This window comes from Panthera uncia, chromosome D1 (assembly GCF_023721935.1).
Source record: "Panthera uncia isolate 11264 chromosome D1, Puncia_PCG_1.0, whole genome shotgun sequence".
In the NCBI taxonomy this organism is placed as follows: Eukaryota; Metazoa; Chordata; class Mammalia; order Carnivora; family Felidae; genus Panthera; species Panthera uncia.
In genome coordinates, this window is record NC_064808.1 from 25425709 (window position 1) to 25447779 (window position 22071).

At 41.8% G+C, this 22071-nt stretch overlaps 1 protein-coding gene across 1 annotated transcript in view; it reads right to left on the reverse strand.

The window, feature by feature from the left end:
• Nucleotides 1-19918, reverse strand: part of CAT (catalase) — a 35007-nt gene extending 15089 nt beyond the window's left edge. Inside the window, exons 1-6 of the mRNA XM_049648439.1 lie at nucleotides 19732-19918; nucleotides 6375-6546; nucleotides 5190-5300; nucleotides 3871-4001; nucleotides 3270-3374; nucleotides 2543-2668 (exon numbers count right to left, since the gene is read on the reverse strand). Coding sequence (XP_049504396.1) covers nucleotides 2543-2668; nucleotides 3270-3374; nucleotides 3871-4001; nucleotides 5190-5300; nucleotides 6375-6546; nucleotides 19732-19797 — 711 coding nt within the window. The 5' untranslated portion in view covers nucleotides 19798-19918. The remainder of the gene's footprint in view (nucleotides 1-2542; nucleotides 2669-3269; nucleotides 3375-3870; nucleotides 4002-5189; nucleotides 5301-6374; nucleotides 6547-19731) is intronic.
• Between the last annotated feature and the right edge of the window lie 2153 nt (nucleotides 19919-22071).

A 22071-nucleotide genomic window follows, 5' to 3' on the forward strand; every position in this document is an offset into this window, starting at 1 on the left:
TAAAATTAGTCCTCTCTTTCCCTTTCTGTACCCTGAATTCTTTTAATTTAACTCTTAACATATAGTTGATTTTCAACGTCTCACCCATAATAAGAATGCTGTGATACTGTCTTCAGAAAAGCCAAAAACTTTTTGGTGTAACATATACAAAACATAAAATGTACCACTTTAACCATTTTAAAGTGTCCAATTCAGTAGATTTTTTTGAGTATATATCTCAAAATAAAGTTGCCAGGTAATATGGTAATTCTATGTTTGATTTCTTGAGGAACATCAAAATTGTTTTCCAGGTGGCTATTATTTCAATTGTTATATTACTTTTCAAATCAGAAAAAAGAGCAAAAAATATTGTTTAAATGAGCAAAAAATTAATAAAAGGACTATCTTTTTTCATGAAGTAATTTTTAACTCCCTGTTTTATAATAGCTCAAATAAATTACTGAGATTACGCTCAGCTAGCATCCCTCCACCTCTACTGTCTTACTTTTTTTAAAAGAAATCATAGAATCATAGTTCATACAGCTGAAAAGAACTTCAGTAGAGCCACTCTGAACCAATTCTCTGACTACGAGTAGGCAAAACTAGTATTCTGACTTCCCAAGCAAGCCATTAAAACCCAAATAAGTTAGTCACTGTCACCAGTGTTCCTATTATCACACCATACTGCTCTTCAACAGATTTCCACCTATATCTTATTCTGAAGATCCCCACAAGCCAAGCATCGAAAGATTTCCTCAGCAAAGTGAACTCTGAAACGCTTTCTATCACAGAAATCTCAAGTCTCTCTAACCAGTGGCAAGACCTGAACTCTTCTTACTATCAGACCAGAAGTACAATCACCTTCCAGATTTAAAACTGGAGGTCACCATCTGCAGATCATCCAGAGAGCGAACCCATTAAATTGTGCAATAATATTGCAATACTTTTCTGATTTTAATTGAATTCCCTTGGGCTCAGAAAAGACTAACCATAGGTCAGAATAATCCAGACTGATACATCCAAGTAGGTCTCAGGCCATCCCAGGGCCCTCTGCTGAAGAGACCCATAAGCAACCCAATCCTTGCAGGATCATGGACAGTTGCTATGATTATCCCAATTTTAGAGTGACAAAGCTGGAGCACAGAGAACTTTCAATAATAGTAGACCAAGTCACAGATATCGAGAAGAGGGAAGAGTTGAATTCAGACTGGTCCAACTACAAAGCCACCACCATGCCGGTGCACCAGACACAGTCACTTAGTCTGGCTTCCAGTGACACTACACCTCTCCTCTTGGCACTTACAAGCCCACAGGGCAACTGTTTCTTAAAACTGTTCCTTGCCAAAGATTATAGATCCAAGTTATAAGTACAAAGAGGGGAGACAGTTTTCCTGTTTGATATACATACATAAGTTGTTCAGATAAAGATTAAAACAGGACAGAAGGAAAGAACAGGTCTTGGGACAGATACCATTAAGAGGGAGACTGCATTTGTCCTCAGTCCACTTCTGTCTGTGCTTATTTTAGCAGTAGTATTTGGAAACATGTTCTTAGGCAACCAGAGATTCTTTAAATAACCTTCTAGAGTTCTCTGAGAATACTGCTTATTGCAACAAATGCCAAGATCATAGTAAGAAAGAAGAGCCCTTTAAAACACTTCAGTTAATTCAAATGTTCTCAAAGCTTCCCCTGAAGGAAAGTTATTTGACATGATTGTATGAAAGTAAATGAAAAAAAAAACAGAATTTTTATTTTCTTACATTTGTAACTGATTTTACTTTTTTCCCTATTCAGAATATACCCTTGATAAATGCTAAATAAATGGATGGAGGAGTTAAAAAGTTACAAGAAATGTTTCTGGAAAGATAGCATCAGACATTGAGAGTAATGGTGAGATTGGTATTATAGACAGGAAGTCCCCATTTCTGCCACTGTCCCCTCCTGGACCACAAAAGGTATCTATGCTCAAATCGATGACTCTGGGCTAGGAAAGGCAAAGCAACATAATACTTTACTGTTTGCTAAGGCTTGACTCTAAACTCCAACAAAGAAGTCTAGAAAGCTAGGCTAAACATGGTAGAAATCTCCTTTCATATAGCATGAAGGCCTGTATTATCTCCTTACATTTGATCCCAAAACAAAACCTTAGGTCTTCCCTCTCCAGGGAGAATGGATACGCACCTGCCAGCACCAGAAACATTAACCCAGAGAACCAGCATGAAATGAGCATTTTCCCAAATATTTACACATTTCTCCCAGGACCCCAGAAGGAGAAGAAAGCTTGACCGTTGCCAGCAGCTGTGTGTTCCTACCCTCTGGCCACATGGAAAGAGACCAAGGAGAGCCCACACAGTTCCCCTAACAGGGCAGCGCACACCTGTTCATTTGGGCATAGCCAACAGAAGAGTCATGATCCTGATCAACTGAGTCAATACTTCCCAGCCTTCGGAGTGGACATAAGGGAAAGGTGGAAAGGGCCTTGATCTCTGCCCAATCCTCAAGAGAAGTAAGGAGACATGGGTGGTGAGAGCTTTGTCCCCTCTTCCCCAAAGGCAACACGTACCTTATAATGGAATTTGCAATAAACTACCTCTCCATTCGCATTAACCAGCTTGAAAGTATGCGATCCATATCCATTCATGTGCCTGTGTCCATCTGGAATCCCTCGATCACTGAACAAGAAAGAAACCTAAGAAACAGAAAAGTAAATAAAGCCTAAATTTTTTCAGTTTCAATCAAAACATCCTAGATTCTTAAGACATTCCTAAGTTTCCAAAAAAATCTCTTAATGACATGGGACACACTAACCAAGTACCCACAGGAAAGGTTATCATTAGTATCATTTATACAAAATAACAAGAATTTTAAAGCAGAATGATATGTAAATCATTAGCCTCATGGCTCAAAATTCTATAAAGAAAAGCAAAAGCAAATCTGAAAACTAGCTAACTTGTTATTCAAAATCTATTTTAACAGTAAACGTGTTTGGTACCACTTTTCCCTTCTCTCCCTGATACAAAGAGCTTTACTTCATACTAGAGGCTTTAATCCTTAGTATTGGGAAATATCAATTGATAATGTTTCTAGATCATTTAAGGCCTATGAATGAGGGAAGATGAACAAATGCAGATTATAAAACTCTTCAGGATCAAGCAACCCGAGGAAGCCTCCCAAAAAGAAAGTCAGAAACCAAGTGCAGTGAGATAACCAGCACTGGAGAAATGGCACTACGGGGCATAAATGGCACTACAGTGACATGTTCTGATACAGTGAAAAAGGAGAGCCCCCACCTGATGCAGAGACTCAGGGCGCAGGCTCCAGAAGTCCCAGACCATGTCCGGATCCTTCAGGTGCGTTTGAGGGTTTCTCTTTTGACTGTGGATAAAGGACGGAAACTAAACAGAAAAGGAGACAAAAATCCAAAAATCAAGTTTATTGGAGTGATGGTGTCTTACATTATACATTGCCTATTGTTAGGCAAGCAATATAATTGTTATAATTGTTGGATGATAATTCTGAATAGTATAATCCCAGAATTTCACACTGCCAAACCCTAAAACAAAATTTACCCTCTACATGTTCCCAGGACAAAGTGCCTCTTTTCATTCATGGCCTTAATGGGAATAGTCCCATTACATGGAAAACTGGACTATTCCCATTAAGTCAGTGAATCTTGAAATGCCAAACTGAGGACCAACAGTAATTGTTACTTGATCTCATAAAAAGATACTAAATACAGAAAAATGTGCTTCAAAAGGCAATCCAACCAACCCAAATTCTCTTCTTTCTGCTTTTCCCAAGGCCTCTCCTCAAAGGACAGTCAAAACAGATTGTCTGAAACCAATTTAAATCAACAAACATTTGTAGAGTGCAAGATACTTTATCACCTACCAGTATGGCATCCCTGATGAAAAAAATGGGAGTGTTATTTCCAACAAGATCCCAATTACCATCCTCTGTGTAAAATTTCACTGCAAACCCACGAGGGTCCCGAACTGTGTCAGCTGAGCCCGACTCTCCAGCTAGAAGGTTCAAATGGGAAAAATGAGGCATAAGCCTAAGGTCATAAAAAACATTAGGATCTATGATTTCCAACCCACTTCCTAGAAAGAAATCAGTCACTTAAGTGCCTGAGCCATTATTTCTACCACCTGCCAGCCAATTCAGTCCCCAAATTAAACAAAATAATTGAGATTAAGAAGAGAGAGTTTTTGGGGCGCCTGGGTGGCTCAGTCGGTTGAGCGTTCGACTTCGGCTCAGGTCATGATCTCCTGGTTTGTGAGTTCGAGCCCGGCGTCGGGCTCTGTGCAGACAGCTCAGAGCCCGGAGCCTGCTTCAGATTCTGTGTTTCCCTCTCTCTCTGCCCCTCCCCTGCTCATGCTCTGTCTCTCTGTCTCAAAAATAAATAAAAAACATTTAAAAAAAAAAGAGAGTTTTACATAACTGTAAAAGCTGAAAAGATTACCCACTTAACATAAAATAGTTCAAACAGGTAATTAAATTTTAAATTAAAATAAAGGAAGAAAATAATTGTAAAGATTAAGGTAGTAAACAAAGAGAATAAGTGAGTTGTCAAAATTATGAGGTTAATATTAAGAAAATGAGTTAAAATATAGATTCTTATTCTTAGCGTCATTTATTTTTTGCATCCACAGTATTTTAAAAATGCACACAGACTGAAACAGAAACGGAATTATTCATGCATGTGGTGTATTAAGATGTAGTTGATAGATCTAATTCTTACTCGTGCTACTGAAAAAAATCACTTAACCACTGGAAATAGAAATAGCCCCACCCTGCAAAGCAGATCCTACAGATGAGATTACAGACAATGTCTGTAAAGTGCCCAACGATGAATGGCACGGAGTTAATTCCCAATAAAGGGTAGCTGTTGTGGTTACTGAATAAGCTTCCCACTCCACATTTCCATCTGAGGCAACCACTTGTGGGAAGGTTCTTTCCAAATGTCACAGAATTGCAGTGGTGGCCTCTGCATAAGTGTGATTTCCTAAGACCTCGACAAACAGAATTAAAAGTAACTTCCTGCATGGCTCGAAACAATTTTTCTGCTGTAAAAACCTGGTATAATTTGGAGAAGTGTTTTTTTTTCTACCTTCTAATACGCTTTTCTTGAAATGAAGTTACAAATGCCCAAAATAAGGTACAGGGTTGAGTTACGCAGTGCCAGTCACGCAAACAGATGGACTTACCGACAGTGGAGAATCGAACCGCAATGGGAGTCCTCTTTCCAATATGCTCAAACACCTTTGCTTTGCAGTATTTGGTAATGTCATGAGTGACCTCGAAGTAGCCAAAAGCTCCTAATGAGAAAGACACAGAAACCCTCATCGTGAGACCATCACAGACCACCGGGCCCACTGCCAATAGGCAGCTAGGTGACAAGGGAAGCCGATGGTTCGGCACTGGCCTTCTGGGAGCTTCTGAGATGATGGGAGAAGGGAAGATAGATGGCCAAACACAAAATGAATGGGGACAAAATGCAAAGTCCTGTTACCACTCAGCGGTAACCCAAGGGCTACACAGCTGGAGCCAAGAAGAAAAAGAGACGAGTGGGGGTGGAAGTAGCAAGTCAAGGCTGACCCAAGGACACAGGGCCTGAGGAGGCCTTGAAGTACAGGTAGGACCTAGGAGATAAAGAGAAGAACAGGGAGAAGAGGAGAAAACACAGGGAAAGAAAGAATAGGATAAACACAAATAAGACACCACAGGCCAAACAACAAACTGAACAGCATACCAAAGTCGTGATGGAAAAGCCACACAGAAAAAGCTGGAGAGGGATGGAAGAAAAATATAAAAAAAACTAGAAAGTTCTAACCGGGAGTCCAAGCAAGCAGCTAGGAGAAAAATTTTTTCTTCCTTCCCATCAAGCTTGCTTGTCCAATTGAGTTTTTGGCTTTATTCTAAACAGCACCCTATCTTTTGTTTCTGTAATAAAAGCAAGACAAAAGTTTTCACAACTTTTGGACAAAAAGGAAAAATCACCAGAAATCTACCACCCTAACACAACTATCCTCAATTTTGCACCATTCTTCCCAGTATGTAGCCAATTAGGGCTCCATCTAAATCTAGCTACAATTCCAGAATGCCCATGTCTCTATTTTCATATTTTTATTTCTTCACTAAAGTGCATAATGGAAGAAAAGGAAGATTACTTTCATTTTTAGTAAAATGAAGCATTTTACATATAACGTTCAATCCAGAGAAATAACCATCATTTAATTACGAGCTCCTCTCCTGATGGACATTTTTTTCCCTTTCTCCCAAGAATGGAGATTTGCTGCTTCTATTAAAGAAGCCCAAACCCTGTGAAAGGTAAATTTTTAACCCAGGTGTTATGAAACAATCCTTTCACAACAAATAAACACAGCTCTCACCTGCGCCTTTAGCATGCACGACTCTCTCAGGAATTCTTTCCCGGTCAAAGTGAGCCATTTCATCAGTGAAAACCACATCCTGAACAAGAAGAGGTCCCCGGGGCCCTGCTGTAATAACATTAAGTTTGTCTCCGATTGGATTACCGGCCCCGGTGGTCAGGACATCAGGTTTCTAAAGTGAACAAACACAAAAGAACACAAAAGTGTGCAGAGACTGAGTACAATCAAACCATTATTTACACTGCCAGAGGGCACGCCACTTTCCAATTTTTATACCTTCTGCTCCAGCTCTTTTTAAATTTCCTGTCTGAACTGCTGAAATACTACAAGATATGCCATTGCCTGAAATGTATAGGCCAGTCTTGGAAACCCTTGAAAAATCTCAACCCCAATCTGCTAAGAAATCCGCTCTGAAGAGTGGAAAGAAGGCTCACTAGCCTGCCACCTCGCTCGGCCCCTGCTCTAGATACAGCCACCAGTGGGCTGGAAACCCCCAGATGGGGACCCCCCTAAAGAGATCATATGTGCTCAACACTGAATGTCCAAGTGATAGTAAGAAGATGGTCTCCGGAGAAGCCATGCTGGCTAATGCTTGCGGATGCTTTAAGACCGCTACAGATGTGAAACTGGGTCATCCTGTATGGTGCACTCATTTCTCTCAAGCAGCAAACACCAGCTATCTCCAATATCTCTTTTCAATTCCAAAACAAACAAACAAAAAAAAAAACCCAAAAAATTCAATGGCTTTTATTGTCACTGAAAATAAACCGTTGATGGTCAAGATGGATTATAGTATTAACTTGCTAAAGATGTCAAAGTTCCCTGAAATGGGACAGGTTATTTCACTGTAATAAAGAATTCATTTTAGGGGCGCCTGGGTGGCTCAGTCAGTTGAGCGTCCGACTTCAGCTCAGGTCATGATCTCACAGCTCGTGAGTTCGAGCCCCGCGTCAGGCTCTGTGCTGACAAGCTCGGAGCCTGGAACCTGCTTCAGATTCTGTCTCTGCCCCTAAGCCACTCACATTCTGTCTCTGTCTCTCTCAAAAAGAAACATTAAAAAAAACATTTTTTTTTAAAGAATTCATTTTAATCCACCCAATTCTTCAATATCAGTTACACTGGAAGCCCCTCAGCTGTCCCTTCTCTGGGACGGGACCAGCAGTATGTTTTAATTAGTGATCCTGCACAGCTCTTAGCATCATCTTGCTTTAGGGTCACACACTCTGCTCTTGACCAGAGACAAATGTCTCTCCAATGTCTTCCCCTGGCCTCTGGGAAACCAGGGGAGATGTGCGGGTGAAGCAGAGCTAAGCCACCTCCATTCTAGGGGAACAACTCAAAAAGGTCCAGTGATGGAAGTCCACGATTCCAGCTTCCTGTGCCCAGAAAAGCACTATGCACAGAATTTTCGCAAACCTGAAATGGAGTGGATAACTTTTGCTCTCGAGACACACCCGCTCTGAGTAGTAAAATAAACTCAATACCTGTCTCTTCTCTACAAGGGGATATGAGGAGGAGAGGGGTCACTTAAACTATAAAAATACCATGAGCTCTTTGGGAAAATGCACTGAATAAGAGAGATCTTGGAATCTGCAGAATTAATAAACAAGACTCATACACACACTAGGATACCCCCCTGCCCACCGGAGTTCTATTCACATGGAAATAGGAAGAGGCCAACATAGAACCGTGGAGGAACTGTGAGCACTAGGTCCAACTGTGTATGTACAGCTAGCTCTGTGTATGTACTAGCATATTACTTACCATTTCTGAGTCTCAACTTTTCACCTGTAAAATGGACAAGAAACAACTACCTCCTAGAGTTAATGCATGGATTAAAAATGCTAAGTTCATGCCAAATGAGGGCCCCACACAAGGCACACACATGCTAACGTTTTACTGGCTGTGTGAACGTGCTCTGATAACAAAAGCAAAGCATTTTAGGTATCTTTTTCTAACAACCATGGCACACGTGCAGCCATCCATTCAGATTCTCTTACCCTATCCCTTCCTCACCCAGCTGCAAACTCTCCCAAACATAAGAAAGTTTAAGGGTCTAATGAGCAGATACCACCCAATCGTGCCACACTCTCTTTTGAAGATACACAAGAACTAACACATGGGATACTATATACTTTTTATTATTATTATTAATTTAAAGTAGAAACTGAGGGGCACCTGGGTGGCTCAGTCGGTTAAGCATCTGACTCTTGATGGGTGTTCAGGTCATGATCTCATCATTCATGGTACCGAGCCCCACTCTGCGCTGACAGCACGGAGCCTGCTTGGGAGCCTCTCTCTCCCTCTCTCTCTCTCTCTGTCCCTCCCCCCCATTCACGCATGCTCTCTCTCTCTCTCAAAATAAATAAGTAAACTTAAAAAAAAATAAAGTAGAAAATGAATCAGAAAAAGGAAGGAAGAAATTGCACAAGTTCACCTTTAGTTGAAACCTAAAACCTTGATTTTCAACTATGGCTGTCACTGGAATCACCTGCAAAGTTGTTGTTTTTGTTTTTGTCTTAGAGAGAGTGAGTGCGAGCAGAGAAGAGGGGCAGAGGGAGAGAATCTTAAGCCTTAAGCAGGCTCCATGCTTAGCACAGAGCCCGATGCAGAGCTCGATCCCACAACCCTGGGATCATGGGATCATGACCTGAGCTAAAACCAAGAGTCAGACACTCAACCGACTAAGTCACCCAGGCACTCCACCTGGGGAGCTTTTTAATGCATACTGATAGCTGGGTCATCCACCTAGAAATTTCTGATATAATTAGTCTGGACGAGGCCTGGGCATCAGGATTGCTTTGAGCTCCCCAGGTGATTCCTAAGTGAAGCCAGGATTAAGAACCACTGACTTAAAGCTTTGGGGTGAACTACAATTAAAATAATAAGAATCTGAGCAAATAATTTGTCCACACCTTCCTGTGCTCTTTTCAACATATAAACATGGCACTAAAGGAAATCTAAAACTATAAATAAATAAAGGGGACATCGCATAAAAGAGGAAAGTATGACAGGAGATACAAAGAAGCTCAGGAAAAGGAAAGGTAAACAGGTCAGTGTCACGTACATCCCTCCATCACTCATGGAAGCGATAAAACCACATCACATGTCCCCTCCTGTGGACCAGGTCAGAGTGATAGGCTCAAGAATAAAAACTATGCCCAGAGGAGGTACATGCATAGTAAGGTGGATGAATGAATGGCTGAGTGAAGAACTGAAGAATGAGACGGTCTCCCCTGATGGCCCAGACTCATGGAAACTTGGAAGCAGGAATGCCGGAATTTTCCCGCGTTTTGGCCTCCCTCCCACCCTGTGCAAGAATGTCCACCACAACACCGATCAAGCTAAGAAATGAAACCTGGGTTTCAAAGTTATAAATGTAGCACTCAGCCTCTCTTCCTTGCTCTAATAGATCAAAGGCCCTAATTTTTAACAGCTTTCTTCACACACACTAAACAGAAACAACATCACAGGCTTAGAGCTGGAAGCTCTAAGCTTGCTCTGCTAATGGGATGGAGGGTGGCCATTTCCAGTCCAAAGTTAATCAAGAAAGGCAGAGAATCAATGCAGTTGACAGAACTGTACAGAACTCCTAATTTCCCTTTATAACCACCATTTCTGGAGCACCTGTCATATGCAAGGCTTTATCCCAGCTACCTTTGCATAAGTCACCTCACTTAAGCCTCCAATAATCCAGTGAGAGACATGTTATTATTCCCATGTAATGAGTGATGCTGTATGTATGATCAGAGACTTTGACTGATTTTACACAGATTTCAATGTTGGAGCCCAGGTTTACTTGTTACATATAAGAAGCAGGATGGGCAAAGAGATTTCTTCCAACTTGCTGATTATTATTATCATTATGTTGTTGTTGGTTGTTGTTGTTGTTTTTAAACTCAGATCACTTTAGAACTAGAAATTTTAATGACAGAAAAGCTTTTAATTGCTGGATAATTCTAAGAGCTCTCTCTCTCTCTCAGGAAAAGCAGCTTTTGTACCTGTTCAGGTGTTTACATCCTTCTGGCTGCCAATTATTCCTGATATTCATGCACGCTTCTCCTGAACCACTCTTCCTGCTCTCACCCCTACACCATCCCTTGAGCTGGGCCAAGGGCATCTTCTTGTACCCCACTGAACAAAATCCTTATAACTGCCAGTCTGCTTCACTGTTTTTCCTCTCTAGAGAGTATACTTGTTTTACATCTATATCCCTGATACCTGACACGATGCTGTTATCAACAAGTACACAAAAAAATGCTTGTGGATTCAACGTGTGAATAAATTAAACTATGGGCCAATCCAAAATGGCCAAGAAAGATTATCCCTAAGTAGGAGGAGGAAGCAACAAGAGTTTACCTCTCTCCCTGCATCTCCCCTCCCTGAAATAAACAAGAAATATTTGAATTCATAACTTCAAATTGTGATCAAACACCTTCAGACAAATGTTATGAAAACTGCTGCAGAAACTGGTAAAGAAGTACTTTGGCTTGGCTAAAAACTGACACCATGATTAAAAGTAGGGACTCAAAGTAAAATTCCATTTTGGCTTTGCTCTTTGTATCTTTTGGCTGGAGTTAAGCTATGAATGAAGAAATTTTCCTGGGAGGAGTAAGGTTGGCTTTCTCTGATAAAATATTTTATTGATGTAGTTTCCACTTATTAGTGCCCTCGGCACACAGAAGGCCCAAGAACTCACTAAATATCGTTCTCCTGTTTTTTAATAGATAAAGACTGGTAATACGCCCCTCCCTAACTTTCAGTCCCAAAGGAGTCATAATGACACAGCTTCTCATTCTCAGAGTCCAACACAGAATATGCCTGATATTTTCTAGAAAATTATTGCTTAAAACACTACATTTATTCAACAAAGTTTCATCAAGTACCTACAATGTGCAGACCAATGTACAGAAGACCGAAGACTGTCTTGGCCCTCAAATTTCTCTGGGGAAGTGGGAGAGATAGCAGAGTGCCTCCTGGTCCATTCCATGGAAGGGGAGAGACTTCCCTGAGTGGGCAGTTTGGGAAAAGAATCCAGGCCTGCACAGGGACCCCACTCCTTTCCCCTTTAGAAACCACAGGCAGCACACATCCTTCAGCACACATCCTGCTCTCCCAGGGGGAGGCCTGGTAATCTTCATTGCCTAAATGCAAGGAGTAAATTCAACACAGGGGTTAAAATCTCAGCAAGCTCTCTTGGCCAAAATTCCCAAGCCACAATCTCCAATTCACACTTGGAACTTACTCATCCCACTGACTCCTTGTTTCGGCTTGGGTATGGAATGTACATGTGACATTAGACATTCTCATTCTCATTAGACATTCTCATTAGACATTCTCAAACCGCAGAACAACAGTAATAACAGCTTACTAAGCAGGCATTGTTCTAAACTCGACCTGGGTTATCACAAGCTCTCTTAATTAAGGACTATTATAATTCCCATCATACAATAAAGGAAACTGAGGCACAGAGAAGTTATGCAACTCCCTCCAAGTCACCCACCTAGAAAAGGTCAGAATCAGAATTTAAACCCAAGCAAACTTGCTCAAGAACCCAAACTTTTAACCATACCACTATAACATTTCTTTAAACAACACAGCTCACATGTCCTGTAGACATTCTATGTGCTGGGTAATCAACATACATTAATTTACACATATATATTACAAAAATGAATCCTCAACAAGCCTTCAAGGTGGGGAGAATTATTATCCCATTTTTAAAATGGGGAAACCGTGGGGGAGGGAGGTGAAGTAACCTGCCCACAAGCAGTCAGACCATAATCTGACTCCTATCTGACTGTAAAGCCTGACCCTTCACTGCTTCACTAAACCACCATAAACTGTGTTTACAACCACCAGAAGATAAAGAGGAGCTTAAAAGACTTACCAATTAATGCAACGTGTTAACCTTATTCTGAACAAAGCATTCTAAAAGAGACAGACAGACATGTCAAGGGTCCCCAAAGACCACCCACCTCTAGGTGACTCCCTAGGAGGGGTCGCAGCTAGTCATACTCGGGCTATAATTTTTACAGCATTTTAATACAAAGCAAAACCCTAGCAAGGAGAAAAGGCACAATGGAGTGAAGTCCGGAGGAAACCAGCACAAGCTTCCAGAGTCCTCTCCCAGGGGAGTCACATGGGACACGCTTAATCCCCCAGCGAGTTGTAGCAACACATGCGAAATGCTGTCTAGTGGGAAAGCTCATGAGAGACTCAGTGCCCAGGGATTTACATAAGGAGCTGATCATGGAGGTGCCCCCTGGCTCCCAGAAGGAAAGCAGATGTTCAGTACATAAACCACATTGTTTGCACCCTTTGGCATGGTCAGCCATTCTTATCAGTTCAGGTGGGGGGAGCCGTTCTGAAATCCAACTTCCAGACTGCAGCCCAGGGCCAGCCTTGCAGGTAGGCCTTTCTAGAGACCGTCTTCTCTGGTATATAGGTAAACTCTCTTCTGCACAATCAAGGTAAGTGAACACACTGACTGGCTGAGGACAGTAAGCGATTACTACTCACTTTTCTAGATGCGACAATGGTATTCTTAAAGAGCCCTTATCTTTTGGAGACACAGGCACTTGGCAGACTCATTACACAATCCTCTCTACTTCAGTTCTGGTTTGAAATCTTCCGCAATATAAAGTTTCAGAGTTTTCTTAAATCAAGAATCAAAGAGAAGTGTCTGATAAAAGAAATAAGGAAGACGTTGAAGGAAGAGAAAGGGGGGGCTGCATCAGTCACCCTAACACATGGGTGCTCATTCTGACCACACTCCGGATTGAATCCGTCTGCCACCCTAAACCGTTTGGTCAAGACAAAGAGCAGAGCTCAGCCCTGTACACAAAACACACACGAGGCAACCAGCCAGATGGTTAATGCTGGCTCCTGCCCAGAGAGGGCTTATCGTCACCAGAAAATGTGGAAAACCCTAACTACCATGTAGACTATTTAATCCTAAATTCCTGACTCAGCCTGATAGGCTTTTTTTTTTCTTTATTAACCTTAAAACATTCCAAACATCAGAAGGTGCCCCCCTTAATGCCACATCACACCAGGGTGATTCACAAGCATAAAATACGTGAATTGATAGCACTAGGAAATGTTTCTGATAGCCTTCATGACTGAAAGCTATGCTTTCTGGGCTAGGCGTGGGGACTTCATCACTGGGATACACTTTGTTTTGCAAGCTGACTTCATCATGGTCAAGCCACCATGGTATAAAGTCAATGCCAGTTGGTCATTCTGAGTTCAAGAAGCAAGACCGATTTTCATTTTATTTTACTCATTGTCTAAGTTATCCTATATCCTCCATCTAGGCTGTTGCCACTCAAAAAAAAAAAAAAAAATTAAATAACGTATCATGGAAAAAGTGAAATCCAAAAAGGGTAAGAAAAAAAATCAAGCTGTTTTTTTTTAAGTATAATTAACATACATCTACAACATATTGATTCCATAATTCTATCATTACTCAATGCTCACCTTGATAAGTGTGGTCACCATCTGTCACCCTACAATGTTATTACAATATCCCAACTGTGTTCTTAACAAAGAACACAAAGGGATCCTGTTGGTACTAAACAAAGTATCTGAAAGCTTCTGAACAGGCCATTTCAGCAGTGCCTTGCTACCACATCTGCAACCTTTATGGCCTCAGACTAACAATGCCCTGAGCAAGGAACAGTAAGATCTATCAGGCACAACAAGAATTGCCTGTCCACGGAGTTGAACTGAGTGGGGGAAGGGAGGAGGAGCAAACGACGAAAGAAAATAAAAAGTGATTCCAAGGATCCCAGGAGAGAGAACTAGTGGGTAGTTTTCATTCAAGAAGAAATGAAACAAAAGTTGCCTTTTACAAGGGAGATAAATGTCAGACTTAAAGGTCACATGGCTGGATCTCTGCGCGCGCGCGCACACACACTGAACACACCTCCTCCTCCACCCCAACGAGACACGTCTGTTTTCCAAGCAAGGCTGTTTGCTGTTTCATATTAGTATGTGTAATAGCAAAAGGGTCATGATAGTTGCTAATGGTTTTTTTCTCTCTTCTTGGTGAGCTGTTAACGTCTCCATTAAGAAATGGTCAAAATATTGCTATTGATTTTCAATCATTAGCAAACATTTAGAATAATCCTATCGATAATAAAACCTTTAAAATACACAAAAGAATAGCTATTGCAAAAGGTTTTTCTCTGCCTCGGTAACTGTCTAAAATAAGTATGGGGGCACTAAGAACTGGCCTAGTCCTTTAATCTTTCGAAACAGTAGGGAATAAGAGGAAATGGTAACAAAAGGCTCAAAAAATGAAGGATAATTGATCCACAAATGTAAATGATTCCTTGACTCTTTTTATTAGAAACCATAGCAGTCACAATACTGGGGAGGAAAATAAAGAACAAAACCAAGAATAAAATAAACAAAACTAAAGATCTGCTTGTTTTACCTTTTGCCATCAGCCACTCTTTTCTTACCTGGAGAAAAATATAGAGTGGTCTACATGCTGGCTAAACACATGAAAGCTTAGAAATTTTGATTCCACTTCTCATGTCTCTCTCACTGCCACACAATGACCCCGCCATCCACTCCTATGTAATTCCCAAAAGAAAAAAAAGCACACGTGCACAAGGAGTTGTAAATCACCCCTTCTCCATCCCAAATGCTGGCAGTGTAATATCGATGTAGGTATTATCAAATTACCCTGAAAGATACATAAATCCTCATGGGCTCTGTCTTATGACTCAGTGATAGGAATGGATGGACTAAGACCCAATCTCTCTCCCAGGTAATAAAGGAACCGTTTAAAAAAGGTAAAGCTTGGGGGCACCTGGGTGGCTCAGTCGGTTGAGCATCTGACTTCGACCCAGGTCATGATCTCGCAGTCTGTGAATTCGAGACCTGCGTCAGGCTCTGTGCTGACCGCTCAGGCTCTGTGCTGACCGCTCAGAGCCTGGAACCTGCTTCAGATTCTGTGTCTCCCTCTCTTTCTGCCCCTCCCCTGCTCATGCTCTGTCTCTCTCTCTGTCAAAAATAAATAAACATTAAGAAAAAAAATTTTTTTTAAGGTAAAGCTTGAACTGTTCAAATTCTCCAATTTTAAAGGGATCAGAAGCTACTAATTAAGCCTAAGTATCCAAAAGGAAGAATATTCTAATTGATGAGCAAGAATGTTCCTATTTAAGCTCATCCAACGTGACTGGGAATACCTGGAAAACCAATTCCTTCCCTTCAATGAATTTTGAGAGAAGGAGAAATAAAGATTTTCTTTAATGTTTATTTCTGAGAGAGAGAGAGAGAGAGAGAGAGAGAGGGAGAGAATATGAGTGGGGGAGGGGCAGAAAGAGAGGAAGACACAAGAGTAGGCTCCAGCACAGAGCCTGACACAGGTTTGAACCCACGAACCACAAGACCATGACCTGAGCCGAAGTTGGACTCTTAACCAACTGAGCCACCCAGGTGCCCTGAAATAAAGATTTTTAAGAAAATCCAAGTCATACCTATAACATTTGATTCAGTGATCACTTATTAAGGTTTACAAAGCTTCTAATTCACTTTTTAGCAACAAAATCTGACTACAAGGAGAGATTCCCAATAAACTGTTTTCACATTGGTTGACACTTTGGTTCCAAAGGAGGATACGCCCAGCTTGGCATTCTGCAACTGGTTCTTGAGGGAGGAGATAACAGGGTGCCTTCCTATAGTAGTTCCAAAACTTCAAGTTCTCACAGTATAGTAAAAAACTAAAAAAACAAGGAATGGAATGGAGGATGTTGATACAGAGCTGCCCACTTAAAGAGAGGCATTTGCCAAGTATGGAGAGAGAAGAAATACACACACACACACACACACACACACACACATTATCCATTACTATCATAATTTTCTAACAAAGAATATTTTAATGCCAGAAGGTAAAAATAACATAATCTTTAAAAAAAGATTATATCTGCTTGCCCATCACCCCATCATAAGAAATGGCCAGATTTTCACATGGAATGTATGGTTCGGATAAATAGTAGTGCTGGCTACCTGGACAGAGGTAGACTGCATTTCCCAGGTGCCCTCACTGTTAGCTGTGGTCATGTAACAGGTGTGGCACCACAGCAATGGAATGTGAGTAGAAGTGACCTACACCACTTCCAGCCTGGTCCCTAACCTTGCCACATACCCTCTTCCGTGTCCTTAATCTTCCATGGCTGGACTGTGATGCCCAGGGCAACCTTTAAAGCCAAGTATTGTCAAAGGGGGAGACTCCTTCTGCCTGGAACATTCAATAACTGTGGCAGTAGAGTACTCACCCCATCTCTTCAACCTCAAACCACTTTAGCTCATCAGGTAAGAGAGAAAGAAATCTCTAATGTGTTTATACCATTAGAGATTTGGAGATTATTGCAGTGCTTAGCTTGTGTATGATTTAAAATATGAGCTATGAATCAACAATTAAAAACTAATTTTTAAAGGACAAAAGATTTGAACAGGTATGTCAAAAGAAAACATACCAATGGTCACTAAGCACATGAAAAGACAGCTATCTTTCGTCATCAGAACAATGCAAATTACAACCACAGAGACATCATTTCATACCTCCAACAATGGCTGAAATTAAAAAGCTGGTAACACCAACGTTGGCAGGATGTAGAGCAAATGGAACTCTCACACACTGCTGATGGAAGTGTAAAATGGTACAAACACTGCGGAAAAAAAGGCTTAGCAGTTTCTCATAAAATATTCACTTACCCCATCACCCAGCAGTTCTACTGCTAGGTATTTCCTAAGAGAAATGAAATGTGCACAAAAATACTTGTATGAGACTTCTCAAGGTAGCTTTACTTATAACACCCCAACACTGGAAATAGCTCACATGTCCAGCAACGGGATAAACAAATGGTGATGTATATTCATCTAGTGGAATACTACTCAGTAATAAAAACAGCAAACTCCTGATACATGCAACAACATGAATGACTCTTAAAACATTTTTTTTCTTTTTTTAAATCTTAAAAAAAGATTTAACACAAAAAAGTACATAAGTGTTAACACAAAAAAGTACATAAGCCAATGGCTAAAAAAAAAAAAAGTCAAAACAGTGGTTGCGTGGGGCAAGATTGCAGGGGATGCAATAAATCACTAGGAAGCAGCATGAAGGAACTTTCCAGGGTGACAATAACCTTCTATATGTCTTGATGAGGGAAAAGGATTCACAGGTGTATATGTTTATCAAAATACATTGGAATGGTACACTTAATATTTGTACACTTCACTATAGGTATTACCTTAAACACACAATCAAACACGGAACTCTGTTCATTTGCAGGCTTAGTGTTTAGGGGTAAAGTCTACTGATGTCTAAAATCTAATCTGAAATGTATCCCCAAAAAGGGGAAGGTTAATGGATGAACAAAGAGATGGACAGATAGAATAACAATAAAAGATACGTAGCAAAATGTGGTGAATACATAAGTATACACTGCACAATTCTTTCAACTGCTCTGTTTGAAATTTTCCACAAAAAGCACTGGAAAATTGTAAAGGCTACCTATGCGAAATTCCTTTTGGAGGATCAGGAGAGGGGATCACCTCAAAAAAATACGTAGTTTTCACTCAGAGCAGCTAAGAGTGAAGGGCAACAAGACATCGAAGTGACTGCCAATCAGGACCACCTATACAGCGCATGGACATACCACAGGCAGAGGAGACAGCACTATTTCGACTATGAGTCCCCCAATCATAGATGTGCTTTTGTGAGCCAGATGTTTCACACATAGGCAACCATGTAGGGAAAATCACCAGTAGGGTCTTAATGACTTAACAACAGTTACTGATTCTCCAAATGAAGAGGTAAGCTAGTCTCAGAACAAAGGGGGGGGGGGGGGGGGGTCCTTTAAAAATGAATAAATTGTGCCTTATGAAAAACTCACCATATAGTCCATATTTTTCTCAATTCACAGAGTATCATGAAAACTTCAGCGTGAACCAGGATTTAGTGACCACTGGATATGGAGAGAATCCTGGCCCCACCAGCTACGTTCTAATCTTGACTCTGCCACTAGCTGCCTGTCCTTAATTAATAAGACTCTAAGTCGCTCTGGTTCACTTTAGGAACTCATGAAAAACTGAACTACCCTCCTGGCATATAACAAAGGACAAAATGAGAAGAGAGATGTTCCAGGCCCTTAGAGGAGAATGACAGACAGCCTTCTCAAGAGCAGGGAACAATAAAGCAACCCATGGACACTTAGCATTAATACCCCAGTTCATGAATACTAACCTATTTTTGAGAAAGAGCATTAAGATGAGAAAAAAGCATGGCTCTCGTCCTCTGCCATTAACCAACTGCCATGCGAACTAGGCAAGTCCCTCAGACTCTGTGGGCCAATATGACAAGACTCGGATCAGATGCACTCTCAACTGATCGAACCTGCTCAAAGATGCTCTTTAAGACTGCGCCTGTGGATACTGGCCAGGAATGCCTCACCCACCACCACTGAGCTGAAAGCCTTCTCATCGTTACAGCTCTCCTTCAGATGTCACGTGCTTTGGGAAATTTTCCAGCCAAGTCCGGTCATTCCCTTTACACTTTACAGATAACCTCTATTAGAGCCCTCACCATGCTCCCTGTATGTTAATCATTTGTTTATCTGTGTTGTCTCCCTGACTAGACTTTGAGCTTCTCAATGCTACCGTTCTTGCCTCTCTGGCATTTGTACACCTTGTCTCGGCTCAGTGATTACGCAGGCTCTCAAAGAATACGTGTGAATAAACGCCATTAATCCCTACTGTCGCTTCCAGCTCTACAAAGTTAGGCATGGTGTTTTTTAAATGCAAATGGAATAATGGATGTTAGGAGTGTTTAGTCGTTCAATGCAGTGCGTACTGAGTATCTGGTATCGTGAGCAGTGTTGGGGACGAGATGATAAAACACGATCCCTGCCCCCACGTCAAATATGGAAGCTTGTAGTTATTGCCAGATCAAGGTCAAGGCTGGAGCCCCATTCCCACTCCCCCCCCCCGCCCCCACTTCCTTTCTTGCTGCGGCTCTCTGCCTCTTTCCCCATGAGCCTTCATTCCTCCCTCAAGCTGCGACCTCTGTCCCAGCTGGCAGAAGTGCAAAAATCGGAGCCAATCACTCACGCCCTGCGGCCGACGACAAATCCTGCAGGCGTGCCCTCGGCCCCAGAAACCTCTCCCCTTCTCCCCACGAATGGAACAGTCCTTCGAAACAGGAAAGCAGCGCCCACCCCGGCCCGTGATCAGTGGTACTGCCCCTCTCCACACCGCAGCGCAGAAGCCGGGCCGTTACTTGCCCACGCCCAGCTCTCTGCGCAAACCTTCAGGCCGGCTCGAGGGACGCAGGGTATACCTGCGAGGCCCGCTGCTCCTTCCAGAGCTTCATCTGGTCGCTGGCTGGATCCCGGCTGTCCGCCATGGTGTCCGACTGGCTTCGCAGAACGTTGCTGGCAGCCTCGGCGACGCGTCTCCACCCTCCGCTGGAGAACCAGTCTACCGCCGCGCGACTGAAGTAGGCGACCGCAGGCTCCGCCACTCAGCTCCGCCCCTCGCCCCGTCCCCCGAGGGAGGGCCGCCTCCTGATTGGCCGCTCGAGCGCCAGGCAGGATGGGATTGGAAGCCAAATATGGGCGGGAGAAGAGGGGCCAGGCGCTGGGCCTCCGGGAGGGAGACGAAACCCGGGGACTGGGAAAGGCCCGAGAGGTGTGTGAAAAGCGGGGGGAGCCCCGCCCTTCCGCCCCCCCAAACGGCGGGATTTGTGAACCCGAAGCTGGGCCCCGTTTAGGGGGCCCTCAATCTTGCCCCCCGGTTATCAGCATCCTTCAGGCTGCCACGCGAAGCGACGGTTGGTGGCCTGCCTGTTTTGCTGAGGAAAAGCTTAGGCGCTGCGGGGTGGGGCTTTGAGGCGTAAACACGATCTCAGCTCATTTTAATAAGTCAGAAATCCTGGGATGAATTCCAGTAATCTTCTCAAATGTCACGTTAGTTTTCCTGGATCACAGACTATTTCCACGGAAAAAAATGAAACATTGACAAGTTCTTAAGGGTCTTCATGGTCTAAAATCCTTAGGAAGGAAGTTCAGCCTTTTAGGTTCCCTTTCGGCTTAGAAGTTCCCCGTTTTGGACTATCTGCTGTGTGCCAGATGCTGCTAGATGTTTGCCAGACTATATCGTTTAATTTTTCAATCTCATGATGAAAGTTTTATTATCCCCCGCTTGAAATATGACGAATCTGAGGCTTAAGAGAAGTGGAGGAACTTACCTAATGGAGCTTAAAAGCCAGCAAAATGTCAGAACCTAGATCCTTGGGGGCCTGGGTCCTGAACCACTATGCTATCCTGCCTTTCTAAGAATAAGAATTTTGAAAAACTCTAAAAATTTTAGATTTCTAGGTCTTTAAAGAGCCATATTGGAAAAGTAAATCTTGAGTTATTGACTAATTTGTCATTGTTATCAAATGGGTTGAATGATTTTCCCCCTTCAGGTGCTACGATTTCTCTTTAAATATTACCTTGATGCAGACGATCTTCAAATTAAGGGTGCTCAACTTTTACATTTGATATTTTTCAATAAAGCTACATATAATGGGTAGATACAGGATAGTGGAACTTTCAGGTGTTCTTGATTTTACAAAAGTGTGATATCAAGAATCTCAGTCCTACAAGTTTAACTTTTGCAGTTCATTGAAAGAGCAGCTCCCAAAATCGATCTTCAGTGCCCTGTTATTTTTCCTTCATTACACCTAACACAACTGCAAAGATGCTATTAGCTGTGTGATTTGTGTGGTGTCTTTTGCTACCCACTTCATTCCTACTGCCACCAGAGTATAAACTCCATGAAGGCAGGGGCCACATCTTGCTCTGTGTTGTATTCTGCACACCTAGAATTTATTGAGTAATTTACTCCATGCCAAGGAGTCTTCTAAGATTTTTGTGTGCACCTGCTTACTTCACCCTCCCAACAACCCTATGAGTTAGGTACTAATATTATCCTCATTTTACAGTTTAGGAAACTGAGGCATGGAGAGGTTAAATAAGTAACTTGTCCAAGATTACACAACTATTAAAGGATAGAGCCAGGATTCTAGCCCCGTTCATCTCCTGGGCTCATGGCTTGTTGAATAAATAAATGTTGAAAAGATCAAACTAATCATTTTCTGTGTTGACCAAGATAAATTTCAACCAAGTAAATGAAAAGAGGCCTGGAGCCATGTGCTAACCCTTGATCTCTACATGAACATTGTCCTGTTTATTTTTTTTCTCTGTGTTTCCTTTAGTGTTGGTTTGGATTCCTAACGAATTTCCAGTGAAAGAGAAATAGAGAGACAAGACACTTTCAGATCATGTCAACTCTTGTACATTAAAATAAGGTATGTGCTTACAAGTAATGGCCATGAATTTATATTAGCTACACTGGTAGCATTATATTCATTGGCTTTACAACTATAATCTAATTATAGTTTAAGTGAAAACACTCCTAAAAACCAGCCGTAGTTTAAAAATACATTAAACTGAATCTATTTGACTCCTAGGTAATCCCAAATGATTGGTTCAGTAAACAAATTTGGCCCCAGATTTTTATATTTTATTAATACAAACACGTGAATATTTTCATTGGTATTGAATACAATTGTTATTTAGAAAATACTGTTCTCTGATTATTCAGAACCCAGTGAAATAAAATATACTGGCAT